Below are 27555 nucleotides of genomic sequence, written 5' to 3' on the forward strand. Positions count from 1 at the left end.
AAATTTACTTACTTTTCTTAACAATAGGGCTAGTTTATCTAATTTTTAATCGAAATATATTATTCCCTTCGTCTGCTTAAGAAATATATGTTCATATTTTGTGCGAAATTTAAAAAATAATGATATTTTAATTATAGTGGGTAGTTAAAAGTAGTATACTGGTATTTTTGCCCTTACTTTTGAGTATAAAAGTAATGATGTGATGTAAAGTAAATATATTTGTGGAAAAAAATAGGGTATTTAATAAAATGGTTACATTGTAATTGAATGTTCTAAAATAAAAATATGTATACTTTTAAGTAAAAGGAGATAATATTATTTTTCTTATATTAAAATATTATATAAATCATTCAAATTCCAACTATATAAAAATATAATTAAATAGTAGTCAAACGTGCATATAATACATATCACCCCAAAATGCAAATGCAAATGCAAATCCAAATTGAAATGCAAATGCAACTGTAACTGCAGCTCCACCTGCTAACGCTCCTCCTCCCTTTCATTACAAGTCCCACATATACCTCTACATACATATATATATATATATATATATTTATATATAATTAATAATCTTAATTTATTATTCTATACATATATATTTTATATATCATACATCGCCGGCGTGTCTATGGCGTCGTCTGTCGGCAGTAAAAAACCTCTGCTCTATTCCGATCAATTCAAAACCCATAGCCACACGACCTCCACCTCCACTTCTAGAAGCTCCTCTATTTGCTTCGGCTCCACCACGCCGGATTTCGGCTCGTCGGCAGACGCCGGCGGCGAGTTCGCCGCCGAATTAGCTCGCCAAATGGCTGAGTTCATGTTTGAAGAAGAAGAAGAAGAAATAAATGATGAGAACAAGAAGTTTATTATTGAGGTAAGCCTTACTGTATATTTTTTTTGGGGGGAAATATTTATTAACTAAATGTGTTTGATTATTCATGGTATCATTTTCCGGCAGGGGCCTGAATCGGAAACTCAACCGCCGGCGGCCAATCAAGGCCGTTTCCGGCCGGAAAGACGGAAAAAGCTGCCGCCGACCCACCGGCAGAAGAAACAGCTCCGAAATGCAGATCCGAAATACAGGCCAAGCAGCCGGGTCGGGTCGGGTATGCATGCAGTTTTCCTTGGCGGGTCCGGGTCCTCCGGTACTGGCGTTTTCCTCCCCCGTGCATCAGGACTCCCAACCGGGAGCAAAGAGAAATCAGGTATGTTTATTTGTAGGGTTTCTAAGACTTTACTGATTTCAAAAGGCTAAGGATCATATGCCGGTTAAAATTTAAAAATTTTAATTTTCTTTAAATACAGTAAAAGGTTAAATAAAATAATTTATATACATATAAATAGGTTTTAAAATATACTATTATTTTTATATATTCCTTCCATTTCGGAACAATAATCTCATTTGTCATCGATACAAAATTTAAAAAATAATAATATTATATTGAAAATGAGTATAAAGGAGATATATATTTTTCTGAATGTATTTGTGTAAAAAATAACGATATTTGTATAATAATAAAGAAAAATAGATTTAATTTTATGATTATTTATGAAAATAAGACTGTTGTTTTGAGATGGACGAAAATAAAAAATTAAAATTATTATTTTGAAAAGGGGGAGTATTATTGCTTTAAATGAGAATTGTGTAATTTGTTGATTTTTCACAAAATATCAAAATCAAATGATTATGTTTTACAAAAATTTTCACAAGATTTTTTTATCTTTTTTTTTCTCTAAAAATATAAATTAAATAATTATTTTTATTTTAAAACTATAACTAAAAATAATTTTATATTCAAAATATAACATCAACAATTATTTAAAATAATAATAATAATATTAATAATTTAATTTAGGCTCTGTTAATACAAAATATTATATATATAAATCAATATTTAATATAATATATTACTTTTTTATTATCCGTACAATTATTTATGCTTCACATAATAAAATATTTCAAAACAAAATATTCCATCGTCTCCACTGAATCGAACCATTTCATTAGTAACATGGTATTTAAAATAACATGTTTAATTAATTAATAATAGTGAATTATGATATTATATTTTTATGTAATTAATAATATTGATAGTTTTAAAATAAATTTAATATATATAATTTTAAAAATAGAATATACATTTAAATAATTTAAAATGCAATAAAAAATACTCCATCCGTCCCGGATACCATGTCCGTTTTACTGTAGACATGAAAATTTAAAAGAAGTATAATTAGTAAATTATTAAGAATGTATGAGTAAAAATAATTATCGTAAAATAAAAATAATTATAGATTAATATTGAGATACTAATTAGTCTAATTAAAGTTTCAAATTTTTAATTTATAAATTTAAAATAAAATTAAAGTGTATAATATTTTTCAAAAAACAAGAAAGTGACAAAATAAATGAGATGAACAAAAATAGAAATGTGAACATGATAAGCGAGATAAAGGGAATATTTACAATATCATTTTGTAGAGAATAATTTTTTTCTTTTTTTTTTATAATAGAATAATATAAAAGATACACTTATTTATTTATTTATAATTAATATAAATTAATTTTATAAAAGATGTGAAGTTTTAAATATAGATAAAAAAATCTTTACTTTTTGAGTAGAGAGATAGAAGTAAAGAGTTTTTGAATAGTTCTTATATGATGATATATGTTATTTAGTTAATTTTACCCAAAATAGAAAATTGTCAAATTATCATGGGACATAAAAAAAATAAAAAATATGTCGAGTAAGATAATATAGAAAAACTACTAAACAATCACACATTTAACATGTTGAGTGTCAATAGTTCACACCAATATACCAACAAATATTTATAAATAAAGTTCGAGTTTGTTTGATTGTAATTTGAAATTGAATATTTATTTGAATTTTTATTTAAATAATATTTTGATATAATATTTTATTAAAAAATATAATATATTTTTATAAAAAATATACAAAATAATTTATTTATTTATTTATTTTATTATTATTATTATTATTATTATTATTATTATTATTATTATTTATTTATTTATTTTTATTTTTATTTTTCATTTAAAATCACAACCACAATGTACCCTTTCTCCACCAAATCAATGGCGCCATTTTATTACAATAATTTTATATTTAAGGTTTTATTTCCCATAGCTTTTATGCTATGAACGGTTAACACTTTAATCTATAAATCACACTAGTATTCCTGGTTAGTTTGGAAATGGTAAAAATTGAATAAAAAACATATTTAATATGATATAACATTTTATGCACTTGAATAAAAATGCGGTTGTTACAGTATTGATTTGAAAAAATCAACATCATTTAAGTTTTTAAAGTGCATCATTTAATAGTTTAGATCACTGATTGCGAGTCCAAATAGCATATACTATATTCAAAATGTATATTTTTCTGGACTCTTGATCAATGTTTTATAGACTGTTGAATCAATGTTATTTTGAGAACTAACAACACATTATAGAGCATAATATTTACCATATAGAGTATTAAACATATTTCTATAAAACATTAATATATTTCTATAGAAAACAAGGTAAATTGATATAGAGTACAATACATATTTTTTAGAGCATCCGACATACTTTACTAGAGCACCAGTTCAAAAAATAAGTAGATAGTAGTATTTCACAGAGCACAATGCTATTTGAACTAAAGATTGATGGTATGTGATACCGTCGGAGTTGGGCCGATGCTAGGCCAACTCTCATGTATGGATGAGCTGATGTTAAGCCATTCAAGATTGAATAGAAATTAAGTGAACTGAATAGACTACTCATGTCAACAATTTGCATATTTTTTTTCGGGAGCCCTACTGAAAGAACTCTAAAGTTAAGTATGTTTTCTCTAAAATAATTTGAGAATGGGTGCTTCATTAGGACATCTCTCAGTGTAAAGACAAGGTGGAAAGACTCGTGTTGACTTGTGAGACTAGTCTAATCCCGACACGCTCGGTCTTACGTGTCTTGCGGGCCGGAGTGTCACAGTTGGTATTAGAGTCGATTTGCGACAGCTCACAGTCGTTGACCTGACTGTTGAAGGGCCTAACAGTTGACGAATCCTTGAGCTGCAACACGGACTTTGTATTCTAAAGTGGGGGAGGATGTGATACCCCGGAGTTTGGCCGGTGCTAAGCCAATTCTCGCGTATGGATGAGCCGGTGCTATGTCATCAAAGGTTAAATAGAAATTAAATGAATTGAATAAACTACACATATCAACAATGTGTACATTCATTTTCAAGAGCTCTACTAAAAAACTCTAGAGTAATTTGAAAATAGGTAACCATTTGAAAAAGTCTCCCAAGGTGCGCGTGAGTAAGAACAAACTACGCTGGAGGATTCGTATTGGCCTGTGAGGTTAGCCTAAGCCCGACACGCCTGATTTTACGTGACTTGCAGACGAGAGTGTCATATGGTATGTGGACATTTCATCTGTCCTTTCTGAAAAAATGATCACAGTGCTTATTTCCTAAATTAAACACAATATCGGAACTAGAATAACAAAATAAGTATTTTGAACTACTTAACTATTAATCGCATAACATCCAAACATAACTGTGGTTAGTACTTGCATTATTATACTATTAATTTTTGTTTGTTTGTTTGTTTTTTCTTTTTTTTTTCAATAGGACCCATTTAAGTGTTTGTTTGTTTTTAATTTGAAATTGTGTATTTTTTATTTAAATTTTACTTTTAAATAATATTTTAATACGATGCTATTTAGATGCAAATCTAAGTTCTACATTAGAAGATTTGAAAAAAACTCACACCTAAGTATCAAATGGAACTCTACTAGTATGAGATCTTTTGAAGAAAGTCTAAAAATAAATTCGCGTGGGCTCGACTCAAAGTAGACAATAATATATTAGTATTGGGTTGATTCAGTCCTCGCAAATGCTTTATGAGAAAAAATAATATATTTTTATAAAAAACCACATAGACTAAATAATATTGATTTGTGTTTCGAAAACACTCCAAAAATTTTATTTTTATTTATCTCTTCAATAAATAAATATTTTTATATAAATCCAAAATTCTCTATTTTAATACAATTAATTTATACTATTAAACATAAAAAAATTTATTTATTCTGTATTATATAAAAGTTTACTTTTTACAATATGATATTCATATTATATAATATAATGAGATATAATTTTTAAAATACTTAATATATACTTTATTTGTCCCAAAAAGTAACAGTTTTACTATTTTCGTCTTCCTACTCAAAAGTATAAATTTTCTATTATAATAAAAGTAATCTTACATTAATAACAAAGTACCCTTAACTTTTACGTAAATTATAAATATACTACTATACATAAAATTAATTTATAAATAAAATACAAATGATAATTTTTTTAAAATCATCTTACGATTTCACTAACCAATAAAATATTATTATTTTTAATCTTCTATTCAAATAAGTACATTGAAGTGAGACAGAATGATTGAAGTATTTTATTTTTTTAATTATATATATTAGATTGTAAATCAAATATTAATTAATAAATCTCCTCTAATCCAACTTTCAATTTACATGTGATCCAATAACCAAATATACTATAATACTGTTACAAAAATATCACAAAGATTCAAAAAAAAAACAATATAAGATTCAAGAGATTCTAGTTACCCGGTTCGATCTAAACTGATCTCGTATGTGGATGCTGCGAAATAAAAAATTTCACTGTCTTTCAATTAATAGAAATAAAAAATATATATATATAATTGAAATCCTACGCCTATATATCGTATATCACAATAACTCTAGTTTTACACTATTTCTGATTGTTATTCTAACAAATCATAACTATATTCTTATTTCTTATTTGTTTGTTTTCAAACTTTACAATCCAACAATCTTTTAATTGAAAACTGATTGCAATTCTTACTTTCATCTTTCAATTTCAATTGCAGTGTAAAACTGTATTATTCTCATTATCCAAACATGTTGAAGCTATGAGATAGTTTCAACTTCTCTAAGTGTACAACCTTAGTCAACATATTTGTAGTCATATATATGACACTTTCTTTTAACCTCTAGCAAACATTATGGTTCTTTTGAAAATCTTCTATGTCTTGTATTAAAACATTGTAGAATAATCTTTATCGTTTAATTGTTTTACAAAGATCAAATTTCTCTTCAAGCTTGGTATGTGTGTGACGTCATGCAATTCCCATTTGTTTCCATGATGGATTTTTTTTTTATTTATATATATATATATATCTTGGGATTCTCTTTTCTCATAATCCTCAACAGTTCATTATCCACAAGATGAACAATTCCGAAATATTTGGAACTTTAGTTTTCTATGATCTCTAAATTACTGCAAGAGTGAAACGAAACCCTAGAATCCAAAACAATGACTCTAAAGGAGTGCTTGTGCTCACACTGTTAGCACCCCTTATATCTTCTGTTGTTGCATTGGTTGAATTGTTATATTTTTATCTTTTTTCGGTGTTCTGCATTGATTTCAATAATATTTGGACTCATAACAATTCCAACACATAATATGGTTTAAATCTTTCTTGAGTCTATTTCAATTACTCAACTTGAGTCCACTTTGATTTTTGTTTTTAGAATTACCTTTAGCTTGACTTTCCATACTCAGAATAGAACCTATAACCTTTTTTGTCCTGTGAATTTTCTCGCTCAAAATCAGATGTCTAACGACATCGAACTTCAATTTCTCATTTCCTAATGAAACACTAATTATTGTGGCAAAGTCTTCCTAACTTTCTGGAAGACTCGAAAACAAGACTAGGAATTTAACCTCATCGTCAAATTCAATATTAGCATAGGCTAAATCCGATGTGATAATATTGAATTCGTTGATGTGATCATAAACGATATTAGTCTCTGATATCTTAAGGTTGAAGAGTTTCCGCATCTGATGAACTTTATTGGCTACATATGGCTTCTGGTACATATCTCCCAAGGATTTGTATAGAATCATTCCATAGAAATAATCTTTAATGTGCATCTTCCAAAATCCGTAGTCGACTCTATTGAATTTGTTAATGAGAAACTTTTCTTACATCATTGTGAGGGCTTCCACCCGTGAGGCTCTGATACTAGTTTTTACGAAAATATCACAATGATATGAAATGAAACAATATGAAACTAAAGGGAATTTGTTTACTCAATTCAATCTAAATTGACTTATATTTGGGTCATTGAAAAGAAAGAATTTCACTATACTTTTAATTAAGAAATTGAAAAAAAATACTAAAATATAAGATATATATATTTATGTGTATGAGGTTGAAACCTTAGGCCTAAATCTTGCATATCACAACAAACTTTAATCTTATCTTTATTTCTTATTGTTTGCTATTTAAAAAAATCCTAACTATATCCTTAATCCTAGGTAGTTTGTTATTAGACTTCACAATCCAACAAATATTGCAAGAACTGACATTATTTCAGAGGGAAACAATTTAAAAAATGTACAATATATAACACATATTATCTTTGTCACTCAATTTTTAATAATTTTTGTTATAGTATAGTTTTAACTAAACGTGACTCTTTTATTTTATTTTATTTTTTTTACTATTTTTGTATTTCTCATTAAAAAAATTTCTTTCTTTTTTTTAATATAATCAAATATTAATTATATAAATTACAAGCCTGTTATTATATATACAATTACTAAGATAATACTACTACGATTTATTAATCCACTTTAAAAAAGAAAATAAAAAAATAAACCTTCAATTGGGACAGAGGAGTATAATTTAAATAAGGATAAATTATTTTTTTAGTTCTCCATGTAACTACTATTATTATTTTCAGATTCTAAATAGAGCATGTGTTTATTCTTTTTTAAATTTTTCTAAAAATATTAATATATTATACACATTTATTATTTTTTTTATTATCTACACAATCTTTTATACTTGATATGAAAAAATATCTCTTCAAATCATTTTCACAAAACAAATACAGCCCATGTATGAAAACTGTGCCTTAATTTTTTTATTTTTGCAATTTTTGCAGAAAAAGTCCTCCGTAGCCAGAATTGACATGTCGGTGATGATGTGGCTTGCCCTTACTAATTTGGTGCAGACGTGTATGATCTTTCGAGCGCCAAATCAGCACCGGAGAACCACATCATCGACAATGTGTCAATTCCGGTGACAAATGACTATTTATGTAAAAAAAATTAGTTGGGAATAGAGTTCATTTAGAGTCCTAAAGTGGCAATAATAATGGTCATGTGCGGGACTAAAAATAGTTTCCCCTCTAAATAAATATTTTTGTAGGTCTTTCTTTTCTTTTATCTTTTTTACATTTTTGTTTAAAATGCTTTATAAATTAATAAAGAGATGATATATAAAATAGTATCAAGTGCACTTGTATATGAATAAATGGAACTTGTAAAATATATTTATATATTTTTAAATATAAAACAATACTCTCCTTTCATCACAATCCAAAGAGTTGTACGAGGTTTTATAGTAGATTAAAAAATAATAATATTTTACCGGTTAATAGAAATATGTAAGATAGTTTTAACATTTTTACGCTTTTTATTTTATATATAAATTACTTGTATATGTAATTTTAGATTTATAGTTTATAAAAAAAAATTAAATGGTATTTTGGTTTTAGTGTGATTATTTTTACTATAATTGAAAATTGATATTTTTGAGTGTGACGGACAAAAATAATAAAAATAGTATTTTGAGTTGAAATGAAGAGTAATAAATTCACAAGACACTAATATATATTTCTTTATTGGGAAAACTATTTTTTTTTTTAATTTTGTACACAATCTCCTTATCATATTAAGATCATAACTAGACATTGTTTTTAATTACTCCCATAATAATAAAAAAATGGCAAAACTAATCCTCAAGCGCTGGAGTTGCTGTCATTGCACGTCAGATTCTCAATGTTTTCCACGTATCATTCGCAAAATCTCCATTGCATTTAGAGTTTAGGGTGCTATGTTAGGACTCCGACGTCTGCAGATCATTTCTGCCAAAATTTTAACTATATAAAAAATATAATATAAAGTCTAACTATGATCTAAAATGATAAAAGAGTTACGGGTGAAACTAAAAAATCAATTTTTACTGCTTTATTTAGCAAAAGTTTTAATTTTACACACTTACGGGGGTGTATTTAATTAGGATTTTAATGAATTTTTTTGGATTTTAAAAAGTTTATGGATTTACGTGGATTTAGAAAATCTACAGAGTCTACGTTGAGTTTGATGGATTTTAGTAATTGATTTAGATGGATTTCTTCGGATTTGATTGAATTCTTTATGGATTTATATGGATTTTGTAGGATTGTAAAATAATTTTTTTTTATGTATATATATTAATTATATAAATTTATATCAAACAAACAAATTTTATAAATATAATAAATAATTATTAATAAAATAATATTTAATATTAATAAATAATATATAAGTATTAATAATGTAGAAGTATTGTAACATCTGTAATACTACTCCATTCTAAATTATTAATTTTAATTTTATAAGTATTATATTATCATTCAATATATCAAATTAGTTTTATATTTCTTTATTATTTATTATTATTATTTATATAACTTTTTTACATGAAAAATAAATACGTATATAAATAAAATAAAAAAAATATAATTTACGATTTTTAAAAAAATATTAAAATATTAAAATAAATATAAATTAACGATTCAACAAAAAATATATATTTAAATATCTATTTCATTGTTATCGTAATGATAATATAGTGTTCGATAATTGAAAAGAAAAGACGACAGTAATACATATTTATTGTGATAATAATAATTTTTAAAATTATATTTATAATATAAAAATATATATTTTTTTTAAAAAATTCATAATAATTTGTTAATATATTTTAGTTTTAAATTATTATTTTTATTAAAAATTATAATAATAGTAATAAATATTATCATATTATTGATCATATATACTACAACAACAACAACAACAACAATAATAATAATAATAATAATAATAATAATTTTAAGAATCCATCAAAACCTCTGATGATTAGGAGAGATTCTTTCCTATACAAAATTTTCACAATTTTCCATTAAAATCAATAGACTTAAAGTCTATATTGAATACCTCAAGATTTTAAAACACTTTTAAAAGTTTGGATTGAATACCTCTAAATTTTAAAAGACTTTTAAAAGTCTTGATTGAATACATCCAAATTTTGAAAGTCCAACAAAATCCTACAAAATCTATATTGAATATACCCCCTTAATGTGTGTTTGTTTTATATTAATAAATTCTTGAGATATATAGAATGGTGAAATTATTATAAAAAATACTCCCTCCGTCCACATAGAAAGTAAACACTTATTTTTGCGCAGTATTTAAGAAATAATAGTATTTTAATTAAAGTAGATTGTTAAAAGTAGTGTAATAATATTTTTTGTCTTGCTTTTTTGTGTAAAAATAATGATGTGATGTAAAGTAAGAATATTTTTTTAAGCAAATAAGGTATTTAATGAAATGCTTACTTTGTATTGGACGTCCGAAAATAGAAATATGTATATTTTTCTAGCTGGACGGAGAGAGTAATATTTTGTATACTTTTATTGATTTTTTTGTTAACTTTTATAATATATGTTATAGTTTTGAATAATATTTTGAAAAAATGTATTAGAGTAAAATATCAAGTGAACACATACTTTAAAATAGAAAATATTATTATTATTATAAATAGGCTAAATTGCATAAAATCCACCTTTGGTTTCATGAAATTGCACCAAATCCCTCGTACTTCTAAAACTGCGTCAAACTTCCTCGTGGTTTCATAAACTTTGCGTCTAACCCCCTCAGCGGTCCTTATTTAACGGTATTTGACCTAAATGCGCTCAAACTGCGAATAAATATTAGAATCTCAATTTCTAAACCCATACAATTACAAATATATTTATTTTTTATATATTTAGGCTAAATAAATAGTAAAAATAAACTCTTCAAACCTGAGAAAAAATAACTATTTTTTAGGGTAAATATAAAAAAAATATATATTTGTAATTTTAGGGGTTTATAAATTGAGATTCTAAAATTTATTCGCAATTTGAGCGCATTTAGATCAAATACCGTTAAATAAGGACCACTGAGGTGGTTAGACGCAAAATTTATGAAACCACGAGGGAGTTTGACGCAGTTTTAGAAGTATGGGGGATTTGGTGCAATTTCATGAAACAACGGGTGGATTTTATACAATTTAGCCTTATAAATATATGAGTAAACTATTTTTTTAGTTCAGTAACTAAACCTCTTTATCATTTTAATCTGTAACTTAAGGTTACTAAATATAATTTTGTAAAGTGAAAACGCCACCCAGCGAACACGTGAATAATTTTTACTTTATAATTTATTTTTAAAAATAAAAATAAAAAAATTAAAATTTAAAATTAAAGATAAAAATAAAAAAATTAATTAAAAGAAAAGAAAAAATAAAAATAAAAAATATTATATTTATATTAATTTTATATTTTTTAAATCCTTTTATATTTTTTAAATCCTTTTATATTTTTTATTTGTAATTTAAAAATAAAAATTATCCACTATCCGCCAAGCTAAGTGGCGCTAACCATGCGGATATGTGTCATCCGGTATGCCACGCAGGCATCTCCGACGTCGGATGATTAAATGTGCGAAAATTTTCAACTTACGGGTTATTTTTAGTCCCGTAACTGGACCCCCTTATCATTTTAGTCCCGTAAGTGGAACCTGTCGCAAACTAGTCCCATAAGTGAAAATTTTTCGCTGTTTTAGTCCTCCGGCGCTGGAGATGCCCGCGTGGCTCGCCGGAGGTGACGTGTCCGCCAGGTGTCGCTGTAAAAAACTTATTTTTAATTTATTTTTAATTTTATTTGTATTTTTTTTATTTAATCCAATTAAAAAAATTTAAAAAAATTTAAAAAAATAAATAAATCCACGTGTCTGCTAGGTGTCGCTGACCTGGCGGGACACCTGGCGGACACGTCACCTCCGGCGAGCCACGCGGGCGTCTCCGGCGCCGGAGGACTAAAACAGCGAAAATTTTTCACTTATGGGACTAGTTTGCGACATGCTCCACTTACAGGACTAAAATGATAAAGGGGTCCAGTTACGGGACTAAAAAAACAGTTTATCCTAATTTTGTTGAAATCCTTATCTCAACTAAATGAACATAATTTTCGATAATGAATGAAGTATATGTTATACTTTTTTTTTATCCTAGATAATTATGCTAATTCTTTTGTTGCCCATTAAATTTATACATAATATATTTATGCATAATTTTATTACTGTCACTTTAATTTATTGTCACTATTATTTTTATTTACTAAACTACTTTTTAAATAATTTTTTTCAAGTCTTAAAAAAATACAGTTCAATTTTTCAAATAGCGCTAATCATTTTTATTTTTTGAAATTTTGATTAGTACTTTCGAGATTATTGATATTGGTACTTTATGGACTCTTAAATTGATGCTATCCGTGAAACTAGCAACACAATATAGAGCATTAGACCTACTTTTACAAAACATCAAATATATTTTTACAGAACACCAAATATATTTGTATAGAGTACAATATATACTCTATATACCAATTTAAAAAAAAAAAATGTTTTTTTCTTTTTTTTTCTTTTTATATTTAATCTTTTTTTTTAAAGGAAATCAGCACAATACTTTCATTACCACCTTAACTAAAACATATATATAATTGATTTTTTAGTTTCATAACTGAACATTTTTATCATTTTAATATCGTAATTGAAGTATGTTACAAATTATTTAGTCTCGTAAGTAAAAAATTTTCGAACTTTTAGTCATCCGGCGCCGAAGATGCCTACGTCGCACCCGTGTGGCTCGCCGGAGGATACGTGTCCGCCAGGTGAGCGACATCTAGTAGACATGTGAATTTTTTTTAAAAAAAATTAATTAATTTATTTTGTCATTGTTTTAAAAATTAAAAATTGTGAAAAGAAATGAAAATTAAAAATTTTAAAAAAAATAAAAATAAAATAAAAACCTACACGTCCTCCAGCAGTCGCTGACCCGGCGAATACATGTTATCTGGCGTAGGCATCTCCGATGCCAGATGACTAAAATTGCAAAAAATTTTCTTATGAAACTAATTTGCAATAGACTCCCGTTACGAAACTAAAATGATAAAGGGATCCGATTAAAAAACTAAAAAAATCAGTTTATTCATATATATTTATATATATATATATATATATATGTATGGCCCATTAGTAAAATTAAACAATTTTTTATCATAAGATTGGATCGAATTCTCACCGCACAATTCTATCCACGTTTTTGGTATGTTTGTGGAAAATATATAAGTAACTATATATGGTTAAGTAGCCATTTCCAAACAGACAAAGTGCTATATTTCCGGGACCGCCCGAATCTCAAGTTGTGTTCTTTTGTTGATTTTACTAGCATATTCTTACTATTTGCATTCTTTTTTTTTTTCAAAAAATATCACATCAAATAATAATTTTTTTATATTATATTATAATTTTTTTTTAAAACATCATATCAATTTTTATTTATATTTCATCTAACAACAGTTCAAATTAACTTTTTACTATTTAAAAATCTAGATCCAAATACTAAAATTCACAGCAAAACACACCCTCAATTATTTAACTATCACATAAAATATAGATGGTCAAGTTGTGTGCCACGTAGATTGTTCTAATGTGTTTTCAGCTCATAATTTATAAATATATTATATTAATATAAATTTTATAGTGTGGGCATGGTTCCACGAATACAAAAATTGAAACCAATTTTTTATAGGATATATTCAAAAAATATATATATATGTCTATATTTATAAAGAAGGACAAATAGTTTCGAAAAACAATATCATAACATCTGAATCTATATATTTTTGGAAAATTAAATAAAATATAAAGGATAAATTATTTTTTTAGTCCCGTAACTGTAACCCTATATCATTTTAGTCTCGTAAGTGGAGCCTGTCGCAAACTAGTCCCATAAGTGGAAAATTTTCGTTGTTTTAGTCCTCCGGCGCCCGAGACGCCTGCGTGGCTCGCCGGAAGCCACGTGTCCGTCAGGTGTCCCGCCAGGTCAGCAACACCTGGCGGACACAAGATTTTATTTTATTTTCATTTTTAAATTTTTTTTTTCAATTGAACCAAATTAAAAAAAAAAATAAAAAAAAAATAAATTTTTAAAAAATGAAAAAATAAAATAAAATCCACGTGTCCGCCAAGTGTCGCTGACTTGCCGGACACGTGGCCTCCGGCGAGCCACGCGGGCGTCTTCGGCGCCAGAGGGCTAAAACAACGAAATTTTTTCACTTATGAGACTAGTTTGCGACATGCTCCACTTACGAGACGACTAAAATGATAAAGGAGTTCAGTTATAGGACTAAAAAAAAGTTTACCAAAATATAAATTGTTATGATATTGTATAATAGGGTATGGATGAACTTTTGATCCGTTTAAGTCAGCATAGTGCTGATTTGACCCGATCAACATATATGCTATATAGGTAATAACATATATTTATATATATTTCAATATATTTATAATAAAACATATATTATATTATAATTCAGCGTGAGTTATATAATAATTCAATATATATGATATTATGTTTAAATATATGTTGATTATATATATAATATATACTGATCCGGTAAAATCAAACATTACTATGATTTGGCAAGATCAATACAAGATTCGCAGCTTTTGCATTATGTATATGTACTGTATATATACACTAATTATAATTTTATGTAGTTGATAATATATATATATATATATTTGTGGTTTGAATTATGAACAGGTTGTTCGATGGTCCTAATGCCCACAAGGGTTTTAAGAGTCTTGGAATTTCATTTTACCACACTTCAAGGTACACCAAATTTTATTTTATTTTATTTTATTTTAAGGATTATTTTAGTTAATAATTGTGGTAAAATAATAATAAAGTATTAACTCCATTTATTATTATTATTATTATTATTATTATTATTATTATTATTATATAGCTGTATTAGAATAATTATGATTGTATTTAGATATATTTTAAAAATATTTTTCTATAGATTTTTAAAAACTGTATTTAATATAATGTGAATATATATTTGATGCGATACTTTTACTAAAAAATATATATATAATGAATATGATATTTTTTAAATACAAAATTTGATGATTAATTTGAGTGTGTTCTTTTATCAAATTTTACCGAACTTTTATTATTTATAAAAATTCTTTCCCTAAAAAAAATAATAAAATATTTATTTATTTATTTATTATATTATATTAAAAATAAATTTTACATTCAAAATATTATATCAACATATATTTATATCATATTATATAACTATTTAAATTCAAATATTTTACTATTTAAATCCCAAAAAGAATTCAAACCTCCAAACAATCACAGGTAAAGTCGAAAACATAAGGTTAGTAGAGCCCATGTACGATTTATTATCATTGGCAAGTAATTTAATTTAGGGTAAACTATTTTTTTAGTTCCGTAACTGGATCCTTTTATCATTTTAGTCCCGTAAGTGGAGTCTATCGCAAACTAGTCCCATAAGTGAAAGTTTTTCGCTGTTTTAGTCCTCCGGTGCCGGAGACGCCCGCGTGGCTCGCCGGAGGTGACGTGTCCGCCAGGTGTCCCGCCAGTTCAGTGACACCTGGCGGACACGTGGATTTACTTTTTTTTTTCCCTTTTTTTTTAATTTTTTTAAATTGGAACAAATAAAAAAATACAAATAAAATTAAAAATAATTTTTTAAAAATTTTTTAAAAATGAAAAAAAAAAAACAAAAAAAATCCACGTGTCCGCCAGGTCAGCTACACCTGGCGGACACGTCACCTCCGGCGAGCCACGCGGGCATCTCCAGTGCCGGAGGACTAAAACAACGAAAATTTTTCACTTATGGGACTAGTTTGTGACAGGCTCCACTTACGGGACTAAAATGATAAGGGGTCAGTTACGGGACTAAAAAAAACAGTTTACCCTTTAATTTATTATTAGTGTTATAAATTAAAGGGTATTGGCCACCTGATTATATGAAGTAGAAAGAATATGATGAAGAGAACTTGTTTGCATATATATATATATATATAAGTCTTTTGATATAGTTTGAAAATAGTACTATGTTTTAATAAGAGAAAATTGTCTATAACTTCCACATAGTTTTGAAATTTGGCGTAAATTCTTATTTACTTTAAACAAATTGTATGACGTCACTTATACTTTAAAAAATATTGTATGAAACCTCTTTGTAGTTTTGAAATTCAGCGTAAAAATTCTCACTTTACTTTAAAAATTGCATAATGTCCCCTTATATTTTAAAACATATTATATGAAATCCCCACAACGCAAAGAATATAGATAGAAAATCATCTTTTCATCATTATACAAGAGAAGTTCTATGGCGATGAGGTTTCATGCAACGTATCTAAAGTATAAGGAAGTGTCATCCAATTTTTAAAGTACAAAAAAAATTTATGCTGAATTTCGAAACTACCGGAGAATTATGAAATTTTTTACCATTTAATCAAAATAAAATTTGTTATTATATCGTAGGAGTGTGTTTGATTTATGTTTGTTTTGTGTTTAAACGTTAGTTTGATGAAATATATTGAAAATAATTATAAATTTTGAATGATATAAAAATGTTGAAAAATAAATCTAAACAAGAATAGAGACCTATACAGCTAGGGTGTGTTTAGTACATGAGATTAGAGTGAATAATTACTTTAATGTATTAGGGGATCCGATACAATTATAATAATTTATAGTATTATTTATACAATCTAACTTCCTAGTATTACGATAATCCTACTTAATAAAATATCTAAATTACTCTTTCCTTTTAGACACCTAGAAGCATTTTATATAAATATAATAATAATTTTTTTCTTTAATATATTTTAATTTTATTTGAAATAAAATTTATTTATTTTTTAAAATTTTTAATCAATAATATATAGTGATAAAAATGATACAACGTGTTTTACTAAAATTTAATTATTAATTATGAGTATAAAATTTAATATATCTAATAAATAATATAAAATATATCAATATATATATATATATTATATCATAACAATATTACAATTAAATTTTAATGTATTCTTACATATTATATTGTAATAATATGAAAAAAATAATGTATAAAATAAGTTTTATTATATAATTTATAATAAGATTATTAATGATATTTTAGGTAAAAAAAATAATTATACCATATAATTAAATAAAATAAATTTAATATAACTTTATTTAATATTTGATTACTGAAAGTAAACATTATATTGATTAGTTCATTGCTAAAAAGAAAATAAATATTATTTAATATATAATAACTGAAAGTAAACATTTATAATTCAATCATTCATTCGAAGTAAATACACACCATATACAATATCTTTTACAGAATTTTAATTAAATTTCACTTAAAATCCAAATATCCGAAATGGGACAGAAATTTTATAAATTTGTTTGTTTTTTTCGTTAAATATTATTTTCAAATTTATTTTTTATTTAGATTGATCCTTTCATAAACTCTAAGGATGTATTCTTTTGATAGTTTGAATTTTGTGTTTAGAATTTGAATATTAATAATTTTAAATTGAAATAGTTACATGATTTTATATAAATATATTTTGATGTGATATTTTGAATATAAATTATTTTTTAACATAATATATAAAAAAATAAAAAATAAATATTTGATTTGATATTTTTTTAAAAAAAAATGATAATAAAATTCTCGTAACAAAATACTAAAAAAACACATTCTAAAGTACTTTTAAATATTGCACTTAATAAAAATGTATGAATTTTATTATAATACTAGCTATTACCCGTGCATATAATTATTAAATTTTTTATATTAATTTAATTTTATATTTTAAATAATATATTTTATTTTGATAATAAATTTTTGTATGAAGATAACAAAAATTAATTTATATAAAAAAAATTATAAATAAAAAATACGGTCAGTAAACCAAATAAATAATATTAAATAAGCGAATCTAAATTTCATAAATATATACTCTAATTTAAACTCAAACGTAATAGAGATAAGGATAAACTGTTTTTCCAGTCTCGTAACTGGACCCCTTATCATTTTAGTCTGTATGTGGAATCTGTTGCAAACTAGTCCAATAAGTGAAAAATTTTCGTTGTTTTAGTCCTCTGACGCCGGAGACGCCTGTGTGGCTCGCCGGAGGCCACGTGTCCGCCAGGTCAGCGACACCTGGCGGACACGTGGATTTTATTTTTTATTTTTATTTGTTTTTTTTTAAATTTTTTTATTTGGTCTAATTAAAAAAAAAAAAAAAAAATTAAAACAATCAAAAAAAATGAAAAAAAAATAAAATTCACGTATCCGCCAAGTGTCCCTGATTTGGCGGGACACGTGGCTTCCGGCGAGCCACGCGGGCGTCTCCGGCGCCGGAGGACTAAAACAACAAAAAATTTTCACTTATAGGATTAGTTTGCGACATGCTCCACTTACGGGACTAAAATAATAGGAGGTCCAATTACGAGACTAAAAAAACAGTTTACCCTATAGATAAAAAATAATTATTCATAATTACTCTTAAATTAAAAATCAAAATAAATTTGAAAGAAGTTTGTTGTCATGAATATATACATGGTTGTTAGTTTGCACTTGAAAACAATATTCTAATAACATACTAAATAATATATATTTTTATAGTAACGAAAAGAAAAACAAACAAATAATATTAAGTAAATTATAAATAAAATAAAACTTATATATCATTTTAAATTTAAAATATTTATTTACAATCTTATTAAATGAAACATTAAAATAAATTTTGAAATAATTCATATCTATTGATAAAAAAAAAAAAAAAAAAAAGCAAACACGCTAACAAAAGTAAAAATAAATATGACCGAGTATTAAGTAATAAAATTTATAAATTACAAAATTCATACTTAAAAGTGAAGTCAAATTTAAATTGGATTAAAAATATTTATTAACAAATCATATTAGATAAAAACAAAAGGCTCAAAATTTGAATATAATTTTAATTTTCAACCAAATAAAAGAGTATTAAAATAGTAATATTCTAAACCAAATTAATTAGAAAAAATATATAGAATAAGAATAAATAAAAATTAATTAGTAAAAAATAAAAATAAAAAAAAAACAAATAAAAGAATGCATACAAAGTAAAAATAAAGTATTAAAATATATTAATTTTTATAAATTACTAAAATTTATCTTACTTTTTTGTCTGAATTTCTCTAATATTCTCAAAATTTAAATATAATCTACTAAATTAAGGAATTTTTTTTTAATATAATATTCAAAACCAAATCAATTAAATAATACATATTAAATAATAATGAATAAAAAATTGATTAGTAGCAAATAAAAATAACAAATGTATAAAAAAATACATAGATAATAAAAATAAAAGTAATAACTAAACATATATATATATATATATATCAAAATTTACCATAATTTTCTTTATAGTTTCTATTAATATTCTTTCAAATAAAAAAACTATAAATTTGAAAATAATTTAAAATATTGAAAAATATACTATAATATAATAATTGAAATCAAATCAATTAGAAAAAACAAATACTCAATAAGAATGAAAAAGTTTTTATTAGTAGAAAATAACAATAATATAATAGATAATTTTAAAAAATACATATACAATAACAATGGAGTATTAGAACATTATATTTAGAAACTAAATAAAATAATAAATTCATACGTAATAAGAATGAAAAATATTTTATATTAGTAGAAAATAAAAATAACACAATAGATAACTTTTAAAACAATACATATACTATAACAATGAAGTATTAGAACATTATATTCGAAACTAAATAAATTTATAAATAAATTTGTAAATAAATATAATAAGAATAAAAAAGAATTGATTAGTAGAAAATTAAAATTAATTTAATAATATTATTACATAAATAAAATAAAATAAATAATCTTTCTACTTCTCTTCTTTCTCTTCTATTTTTTTTTTCTCATTCTTTTTTTCTTTCTCTTTTTTTTTAGACTTTTTTTGTATCATAGTATGATAAAAAAAAAATAATTAATTAGTAACAATTTTCATATAATAAATTTAAGAATTTATAAGTCGAAGTAAACAAATTTACTATAAAATTTCCTTTATATAAGGAAGGATAATAAATTATATGCATAAATAATAGAATATAAAAGGGATAATAATATTTTTTCATATGAAAAATCTTTCACTCCCTTTAAATAATAACAAATTATATGTGTAAAAAAATAAAAATTAAGAGTTTTTAAAAATTCATATAAACATGTTCAATCATCATTAAATCAACCAACGAAAACCACATTAAAGATCAAGAAAACAAATCTAAAAATTTTGTCACATTCTGTAAATTTCGGGTCAAACTATATATATTCAATCAATAATCCCACAATGAATTACAAACACTTCTTGAAAATTTCTGATTGTTCTCTAAATATAAAATTAATAATTTTTAATTATAATTTAATAAATATATTATAATTAAAATAATAATAAAGAAAAATAAATAAAATAAAAATTCACCGGGTATTTCACCTTTGGAAGAAATACGGCGCTATTAAAAATATATATATATATTATGATTGAAATAATAATAGACACAAATAAAATAAAATAAAATAAAAACTAAATAAAAGGAAAGAAAAAAATATTGGGGAATGAGGGGCGGCTATTGTGGATTTTGTGGGGAAAGAAAGTGGAGGGTAGAGAAGGTGTAGAGAATAAAGTGGAAAGGACTTAGGATTTTTGTTAAAACAACAAAAACAACAACAACAATAATAATAATAATAATAAAATTAATAAAATTACGATATTATTTTATTATTTTTTATATAAGTAGTATAGTAGGTATTTAAATTTTTTTTGTCATTATATCTCAATAAAATTTATATAATATGAATATTTTTTCGTAGATAATAAAATTTTATATAATAAAAATAAATAAAAAATATGTTTATTTATTTATAATTAACTTAAAATTAATTATATATATAATTTGAATATAAAAAAATATTTATTTATTGAAAAGAGACGTAAGAAGTTGAAAATTTAATTAAATTGATTTATAGTTATTAAATATATTTAAAATAAATTAATTTATTAAAAATAAAAAAATGCCATTTTTTATTGGACGGAACGGAATGAAGGGAGTATTAGAAAACATATTTAAAATTTCATTTGAAATTTTCAAATGTTTTTAATAATTTCCATGATTTATGTAAACCAAAATCAAAATTTTTGTAAATTCACCCATCAGAAATCTAGTATGAAACGGAAATTTGATATCTTGCCTACATCTATAGCATGATACATTGAACATAAAAGTAAATTTTAAGTAGAATATTTTAATTTTCTTTAGACATAATAGTATAAAATCCACTCCTATTTCATACAAATTGTGTAAAATCTTCTATTATTTAAAAATTGCGTCAAATTCTCTTATTATTTTAAAAATTTGTATTTAACAACTTTTTCTGTCATTAGTTAACAATGACTTAGTAGTTATAAAATTATAGAATTATCTTCACATTTAGGATAAATGTAGAACAATCATCATTAACTAATAACAGAATGAAGCTTAAATGAAAATTTTCTGAAACTATAAAAAGAGTTTAATGCAGTCTCAAAATAATAAAAGATTTCGCGTAATTTTTATAATTTATACGTGAATTTTATATTTTTTTTTATTAGATAAGAGTTCAATAATAATAATAATAATAACTAATAACAAAATTAGATGAAAATCACCATATGAATGCTATCCAATTTCAATTGACTAGGAATTTGTTTATTCAATTTATTTTTGGATGACATAATGTTTTATAAAAATTATAAAAACCTACAATATATATTAATACACTATATATAATATTTCCTCCGTCTCAAACATCGTGCAACATTTTCTTAAATAATTAATTATACTTAATCTCTACCTTACATTATCCCATCACATCACCTAAATAAAAAAATAAAATATACATTTCTCTCTTAATAACATCACCTAATTTCTAAATTATTCTACTTAATACTATTCACCTGAAAATCCGTGCCCAAACCAAATGTTGCACCTTATTTGGGACGGAGGGGTAATATTTTATTCGTCTACAAAAAATTAATAATTCAATATAAAATATTATACTTTATATTATCGATACAATTTTTTATACCAAAAATAAAAAACACATTTTTTCAAAAAATACAAAACTAAATAATTAATGTGAAGATGCAGGTGGGACAGACGAAATATCGAGATTGAGCGACAAGAAGAAAAAAGATGAACAGGAAAATAATGGTCCAGAGTTGGCCACTACCACTCACTCCAGTTCGGATGACCTTTCGCAGCTCCCGGAAGACTGGGCTTATTAATTAATTAATTAATTATTTTAATTTAATTGTGTCAATTTGTATTCAAGTAAGAAGGATGTTAATTGGACGGAATCAATATATATTAGAAGATATATTAAAATATGCATAAATATATGTTCGGTCGTCTGTAATATGTGCTAATTCAATTAAATCAATACCATACTGATTTGGTCAGATCAACACAAAATTTGCAACCATAAGTATATATATATATATATATACTTAATGAGGTAGAAGGAGGAATGTAGGGTTGAGATAATAATGAAGTTGAGAAAAGGAATGAAGATTTTTTTTGTCATTTTAAATTGAAAGTAAAAATATTTATTTTGCACAATTTTTAAAAATATACTATTTTCGTTCGGCTCTAAGGATTTTATTTATTTTTTTGCATGTTGATCTTTGAATATTAATTATTATATTAAACCGTACTACAAATTAAGAAAAAATTGTAAAAATACTTTCATTAGTGTCTTATATTATTAATAGAATGACACGTGGACAAAAAATTATATAAATATAAGGATATTTTTAATATTAAGTATAATGACATAAAAAGGTAAATGTGACCCTTAGAGACGTACAGACGGAAGGACTATTATTCCCTCCGTCCAATAACAAACTATCCATTTTTTTATTTTAGTCCGTCCCATAACAAAGTATCTATTTTCTTTTTTAGTAACTGTATTGTCTATCTAATATTACAAATACCCTTACAACTTATAATATATTACACAAATATCATTACATTTATATTACATAGAGTTATAACCAAGCCGAACAGAGCCGAGCTTGTCATGTTTGAGCTCGGCTCGTTAAGGACTCGAGTTCGGCTTGTATTCGTTCGTTAAGATATATGAGCTGAAATTTTTGTTTGAGCTCGGCTCGTTTAACAATTTTTTTGTTCGTATTCGGCTCGACTCGGCTCGTTAAAAGAAATTTTATTTTCTTTATTTACTTTTTTTTAAAAAAATTAATTTAATTAATAATAATTATAATTTTTATCAATAAATTTGAATAAAGAATAGAATGAAATATAATATTTATAAAGATATATATATATACTTATTAAATATAAAAATTTTAATAAATACTATCAAACGTTCGCGAACAAGCTCGAGTTCGTTCGTGAATATAATGAGCCAAAATTTATGTTTGTGTTCGGCTCGTTTAACTTAACGAACAAGCTCTTAGCGAGCTCAAACGAGCCGAGCTCGCGAAAAATTCGTTTGTTTTACAGCTCTAATATTACACAATACTAATAAGGTTATTTTAGTTATTCTATCTTATTTTTACTACATCCCAATATAATACTAATATTTCTAAAATTCCGTACAAAAAACAAAAAAATATATAGTTATAAGACGAAAGAAGTATATTAAAATACTCTTTAAGAAAATTCAAATCAACGTCATAGGCCGCACAAAAAACTAAACGATCAGTAAAACGCTTAAAACAGATGACATGGCTCCATATATCACATGTATATTGACGTGAGTGTCGAAATACATAAATGAAAGGGCGGTCAGCTTATGAGCAGCTAATTTTTAGTATTTGGTTGAAAATTTCAAATTAAATTGACATGGAGGACAATTCTTGATAATTAATGGAGCTAGGCAAAAGGACAACGAGGCTTCTAAATACGTACTCACTCCCTCCGTTCCAATTCAAAGTATTATTTTTATTATTTTCGTTCATCTCACTCCAAAATATTTCGTTTTTATTTTTAGTAAAAATAATCATACACCAATACCAAAATACTTTTAATTTTTACCTAAATTACAAACATACCATTACACGTGTATATTACACGTACAATTACTTTTTTATATAAAGTCAAAGGGCAAAAATATCAAAATCTCTTACACACTTCCACTAACTAATAAAATATTGAAGATATTATACAATTATATAATTGAATACAAGTCAGTTATTCTAATTAATAGAAGAAATTGAGATGATAGAAAGAAATGGAATCTCGAGTCTCGTATTACACGCAAATTTTCTTAAACGAATTCGGTCCACCAACAATGGCCGCCCAACGAAAAAACAAATTGATCAAAATTTGCAGCGAACCAAATTAGGAAACAAGAATTGGAGAGATTTTTTATTTGAGAAGATCGACATTGAAGGAATTAGGGTACGACAAAATTTTTGTGAAAAAAATTACTTTATCTGTCTGCCAAATTTATTCTCACTTTTCTTTTTAGTTCGTCCTCTGAATTTACCCTATTACTAATTTTGGCAAAGTCAACAAATTAATATTTAACTATTACACTTCATTCAATATTTGGCGGCAATTACAGCTTTTAAAATTCAGCACAATGCTAACAACACATAGCGTGTTAACAAACAACAAACAGTACGCGATATTACTACAGATAATACATTATATATATTAATGAATTCGGATTAGTTGCTGAAAACTTATTTTCAGCACCATGCTGAAAATTAATTTTAGTTGTCGGATCTTGGAGAAAGATGAGTTAGATGATGATGATGAGCTAGATTGTGTTGGTAGTGGCAATATGGAGACGGACGGAGATAGTATTATTTTCTTTCACAATACAACCCAACATTTATAAATAAAATAAAAATTCAATCTACTTTAAAAAAAAAAAAATCCATCAAGGATTTGTTTAGATTTGATTTGAAATTAAAAGTTCATTTAAATTTTGTGTTATCTTATAAGAAAAAATAATATATTTTTATCAAATATAATACATAATAAATAGTATTCCCTTCGTCCGACTTTAAGGGTTCATTTATCTTTTTCGTTATTATACTTAACATTGAAAATATCCTTATATTTGTATAAATTTTTGTATAAACGTCATTATAATAGTATTATAAGACATTAATAAAACTATTTTTACCATTTTCTCTTAATTTGTACTACATTTTTATATAATAATCAATATTCAAATATCAACACGCAAAAAGTAAATGAGACTCTTAAAATCGGACCAATATAGTATTAATTTGTGTTCGAAATATAAGCCAAACATATATCTCAAATACACTTTAACATGACTCAACCAATAATGCGTGGGTTTCCCATTATTTTTGGATAAGGTTGTTGGAGATGGAAAAGGAAAGAAAACTACCTTTATGCACATATTCATTGAAATCAATTAATTAATTGATGTGAAAAAGAGACATTTAAAGTAAATGCTTATAAATTGAGGGTGGCCAGGAGCCCTCTCAATTATATATATTTATTATTTAATTTTCATATTTTTTTATAAAAATATATTTATATTATCAAATATTACCGTAAAATTATTATTCACATTAAAATTTAAAATTAAAATAAAATCATCAACTAAAACATATCGAACTTATTACAATACGTTACTCTCTCTATCATTTAAATTTCTATTTATTTTTTTTCTTTTTAGTAAAAAAATAAATAATTTTATCTATTATTTTACTATATAAACTTTATATTTTACCATTTTTTAAAAAAAATTTACATTCGGTCAAATGGATATAAATTACTCACTAAATGGGATAGGATTTTATTTTTTATTTTCTATTTTCACTTTCCATATGACAAAAAATTATAAAATTTGTGTGGGCAGCCAAATTAAAACTTGTGGAATTATAAGGAAAATCAATAAAATTTGATGATATATATCCTTAATTATTGTTTATTAACGATTTCGTGCAATGATAATTGACTGTTTTTCTTACATATATTGTTTAATTTCTATATTATAAAACATATTTTGTTTTTTTATTTTCTTTCAATGCTAAAATTGTTCTTCAACATCTTATAAAAAATAGAAATAAAAAAATGCATGTATATTTATATACACACTCATACAATACATTAGTAAAATTAATAGTGATTCAAAAAATGATTAAATAAACAACCATCCCAATAAAAGCCCGAACTATTAGGGAAACGGTGTAAGTGGAGGTATACACATGCATATGCCGCAAATGAGAACGAGTCATGAAAACGTACGTAGCCATTAATTATGTATCTGGAAACGGAAATCTCCAACAAGTTGAAACACACATACACAACTTGAAACCAAAAAGATTTTGTCCCAAAAGTTTAACAAAGAGAAGGGCAACAAACATTCGACCCCCTTTTTCAACAATTACTATTGTGAGAAAAACCCTTGTCCGAGCCATTGTCTTTTTGCAAAACACCACTACCAAACACGAAGAACCCGAAAGCATGCCCCGCAACCGCAACAATAAGAACGCCAACGTTGAACGACATGATTGCAAGCATCACGAGATATGCCAACGCCACTCTTGCACCATACAAAATCGTTCGAATCAAGCAATTGCAAAGCTTGTTGTGCCCCGAATCTTCGCCCTTTATCCTCCCACAACAAGAAGAGAGCCACTCCACGAGGATTGAAATCACAAAGACAACTATAAGGGCCACGGCGTACATCCCTGTGCGGGTCCCGGGCCATCCCGAGAAGAGGATCTCGGAATTTTTGCCCCAGTAGAAGGTCATGTGAGTCATCGTGGTCGATAAATCGTGTATGTGTTGGGCTCCATTCGCCGGTGTCATGGTTGTGTGAGGCGGAGGCGACAACATTTGCATCCCGGGCATGTTGTCCATTATTAGGGTTAGGGTTAGGGTTAGGGTTTTTCTCTTAAAAAAAAATAATAAAAATTATATAGCAACAGCTGAATCCACAAATAGAATTAGGGTTAGGGTTAGGGTTAGAGTTTAGGGTTTAAGGTTAGGGTTTAGGGTTTGGGATAGTGTGAGATAAGTTGTTGCAAGAATGTGAGGAGTATGAAACAACAAAAGGATGAAATATATATGTGTGGTGGGTGCAAAAATTGTGTACTACCAAACATTGGTTGTACTACATTAGTGTGTATTGACAAAGTCATGTGCTTACAATGTATGATGGGGACAAATTATTTTTCATAATTGAGTTAGTGATACAATGTTGTTTTTAACCATTAATATATTGCTTTTTGTTTACCCCGCCTATTTTTTTAGAATTGCAACATTTTTCATAACTATTATAAAAAAGAAAAAAAAATACAATATACAATATAACACTATATATATATATATATTAATATATACTATGTTTACCTACAAAAA

The 27555-nt window shown here is 25.4% G+C and overlaps 2 protein-coding genes across 7 annotated transcripts; one reads left to right on the plus strand and one right to left on the minus strand.

The window, feature by feature from the left end:
• Positions 1 to 446: 446 nt before the first annotated feature.
• LOC127244159 (uncharacterized) lies at positions 447 to 22633 on the plus strand. 6 transcript variants are annotated; one of them, XM_051264549.1, is made up of 4 exons: positions 447 to 880; positions 965 to 1211; positions 14842 to 14910; positions 22324 to 22633. In XM_051264549.1, the coding sequence occupies exons 1-4, from the start codon at positions 632 to 634 to the stop codon at positions 22464 to 22466; spliced, it is 708 nt and encodes a 235-aa protein (XP_051120506.1). In that variant the 5' UTR covers positions 447 to 631; the 3' UTR covers positions 22467 to 22633. The 6 variants fall into 6 exon arrangements, with proteins under 6 accessions (XP_051120506.1, XP_051120507.1, XP_051120508.1 ...); XM_051264550.1 differs by having other exon boundaries at positions 22330 to 22633; XM_051264551.1 differs by lacking the exon at positions 22324 to 22633 and adding an exon at positions 12840 to 12904 and having other exon boundaries at positions 14842 to 14897.
• Positions 22634 to 26419: 3786 nt separating this feature from the next.
• Positions 26420 to 27238, minus strand: LOC127244161 (copper transporter 6-like). The gene has a single exon (XM_051264558.1). It carries the CDS (start codon positions 27052 to 27054, stop codon positions 26569 to 26571), a length of 486 nt encoding a protein of 161 aa, XP_051120515.1. The 5' UTR covers positions 27055 to 27238; the 3' UTR covers positions 26420 to 26568.
• Positions 27239 to 27555: the final 317 nt, after the last annotated feature.

This window comes from Andrographis paniculata, unplaced genomic scaffold (genome assembly GCF_009805555.1).
Source record: "Andrographis paniculata isolate CXL003 unplaced genomic scaffold, ASM980555v1 Contig9END, whole genome shotgun sequence".
Taxonomy (NCBI): Eukaryota; Viridiplantae; Streptophyta; class Magnoliopsida; order Lamiales; family Acanthaceae; genus Andrographis; species Andrographis paniculata.

Coding starts and splice junctions, on each gene's coding strand:
- LOC127244159 (XM_051264549.1), top strand. CDS start 632: ATGGCGTCGTCTGTCGGCAGTAAAAAACCTCTGCTCTATTCCGATCAA. Junction 881..964: donor ACAAGAAGTTTATTATTGAG/GTAAGCCTTACT, acceptor ATTTTCCGGCAG/GGGCCTGAATCGGAAACTCA. Junction 1,212..14,841: donor CGGGAGCAAAGAGAAATCAG/GTATGTTTATTT, acceptor AATTATGAACAG/GTTGTTCGATGGTCCTAATG.
- LOC127244161 (XM_051264558.1), bottom strand. CDS start 27,054: ATGGACAACATGCCCGGGATGCAAATGTTGTCGCCTCCGCCTCACACA.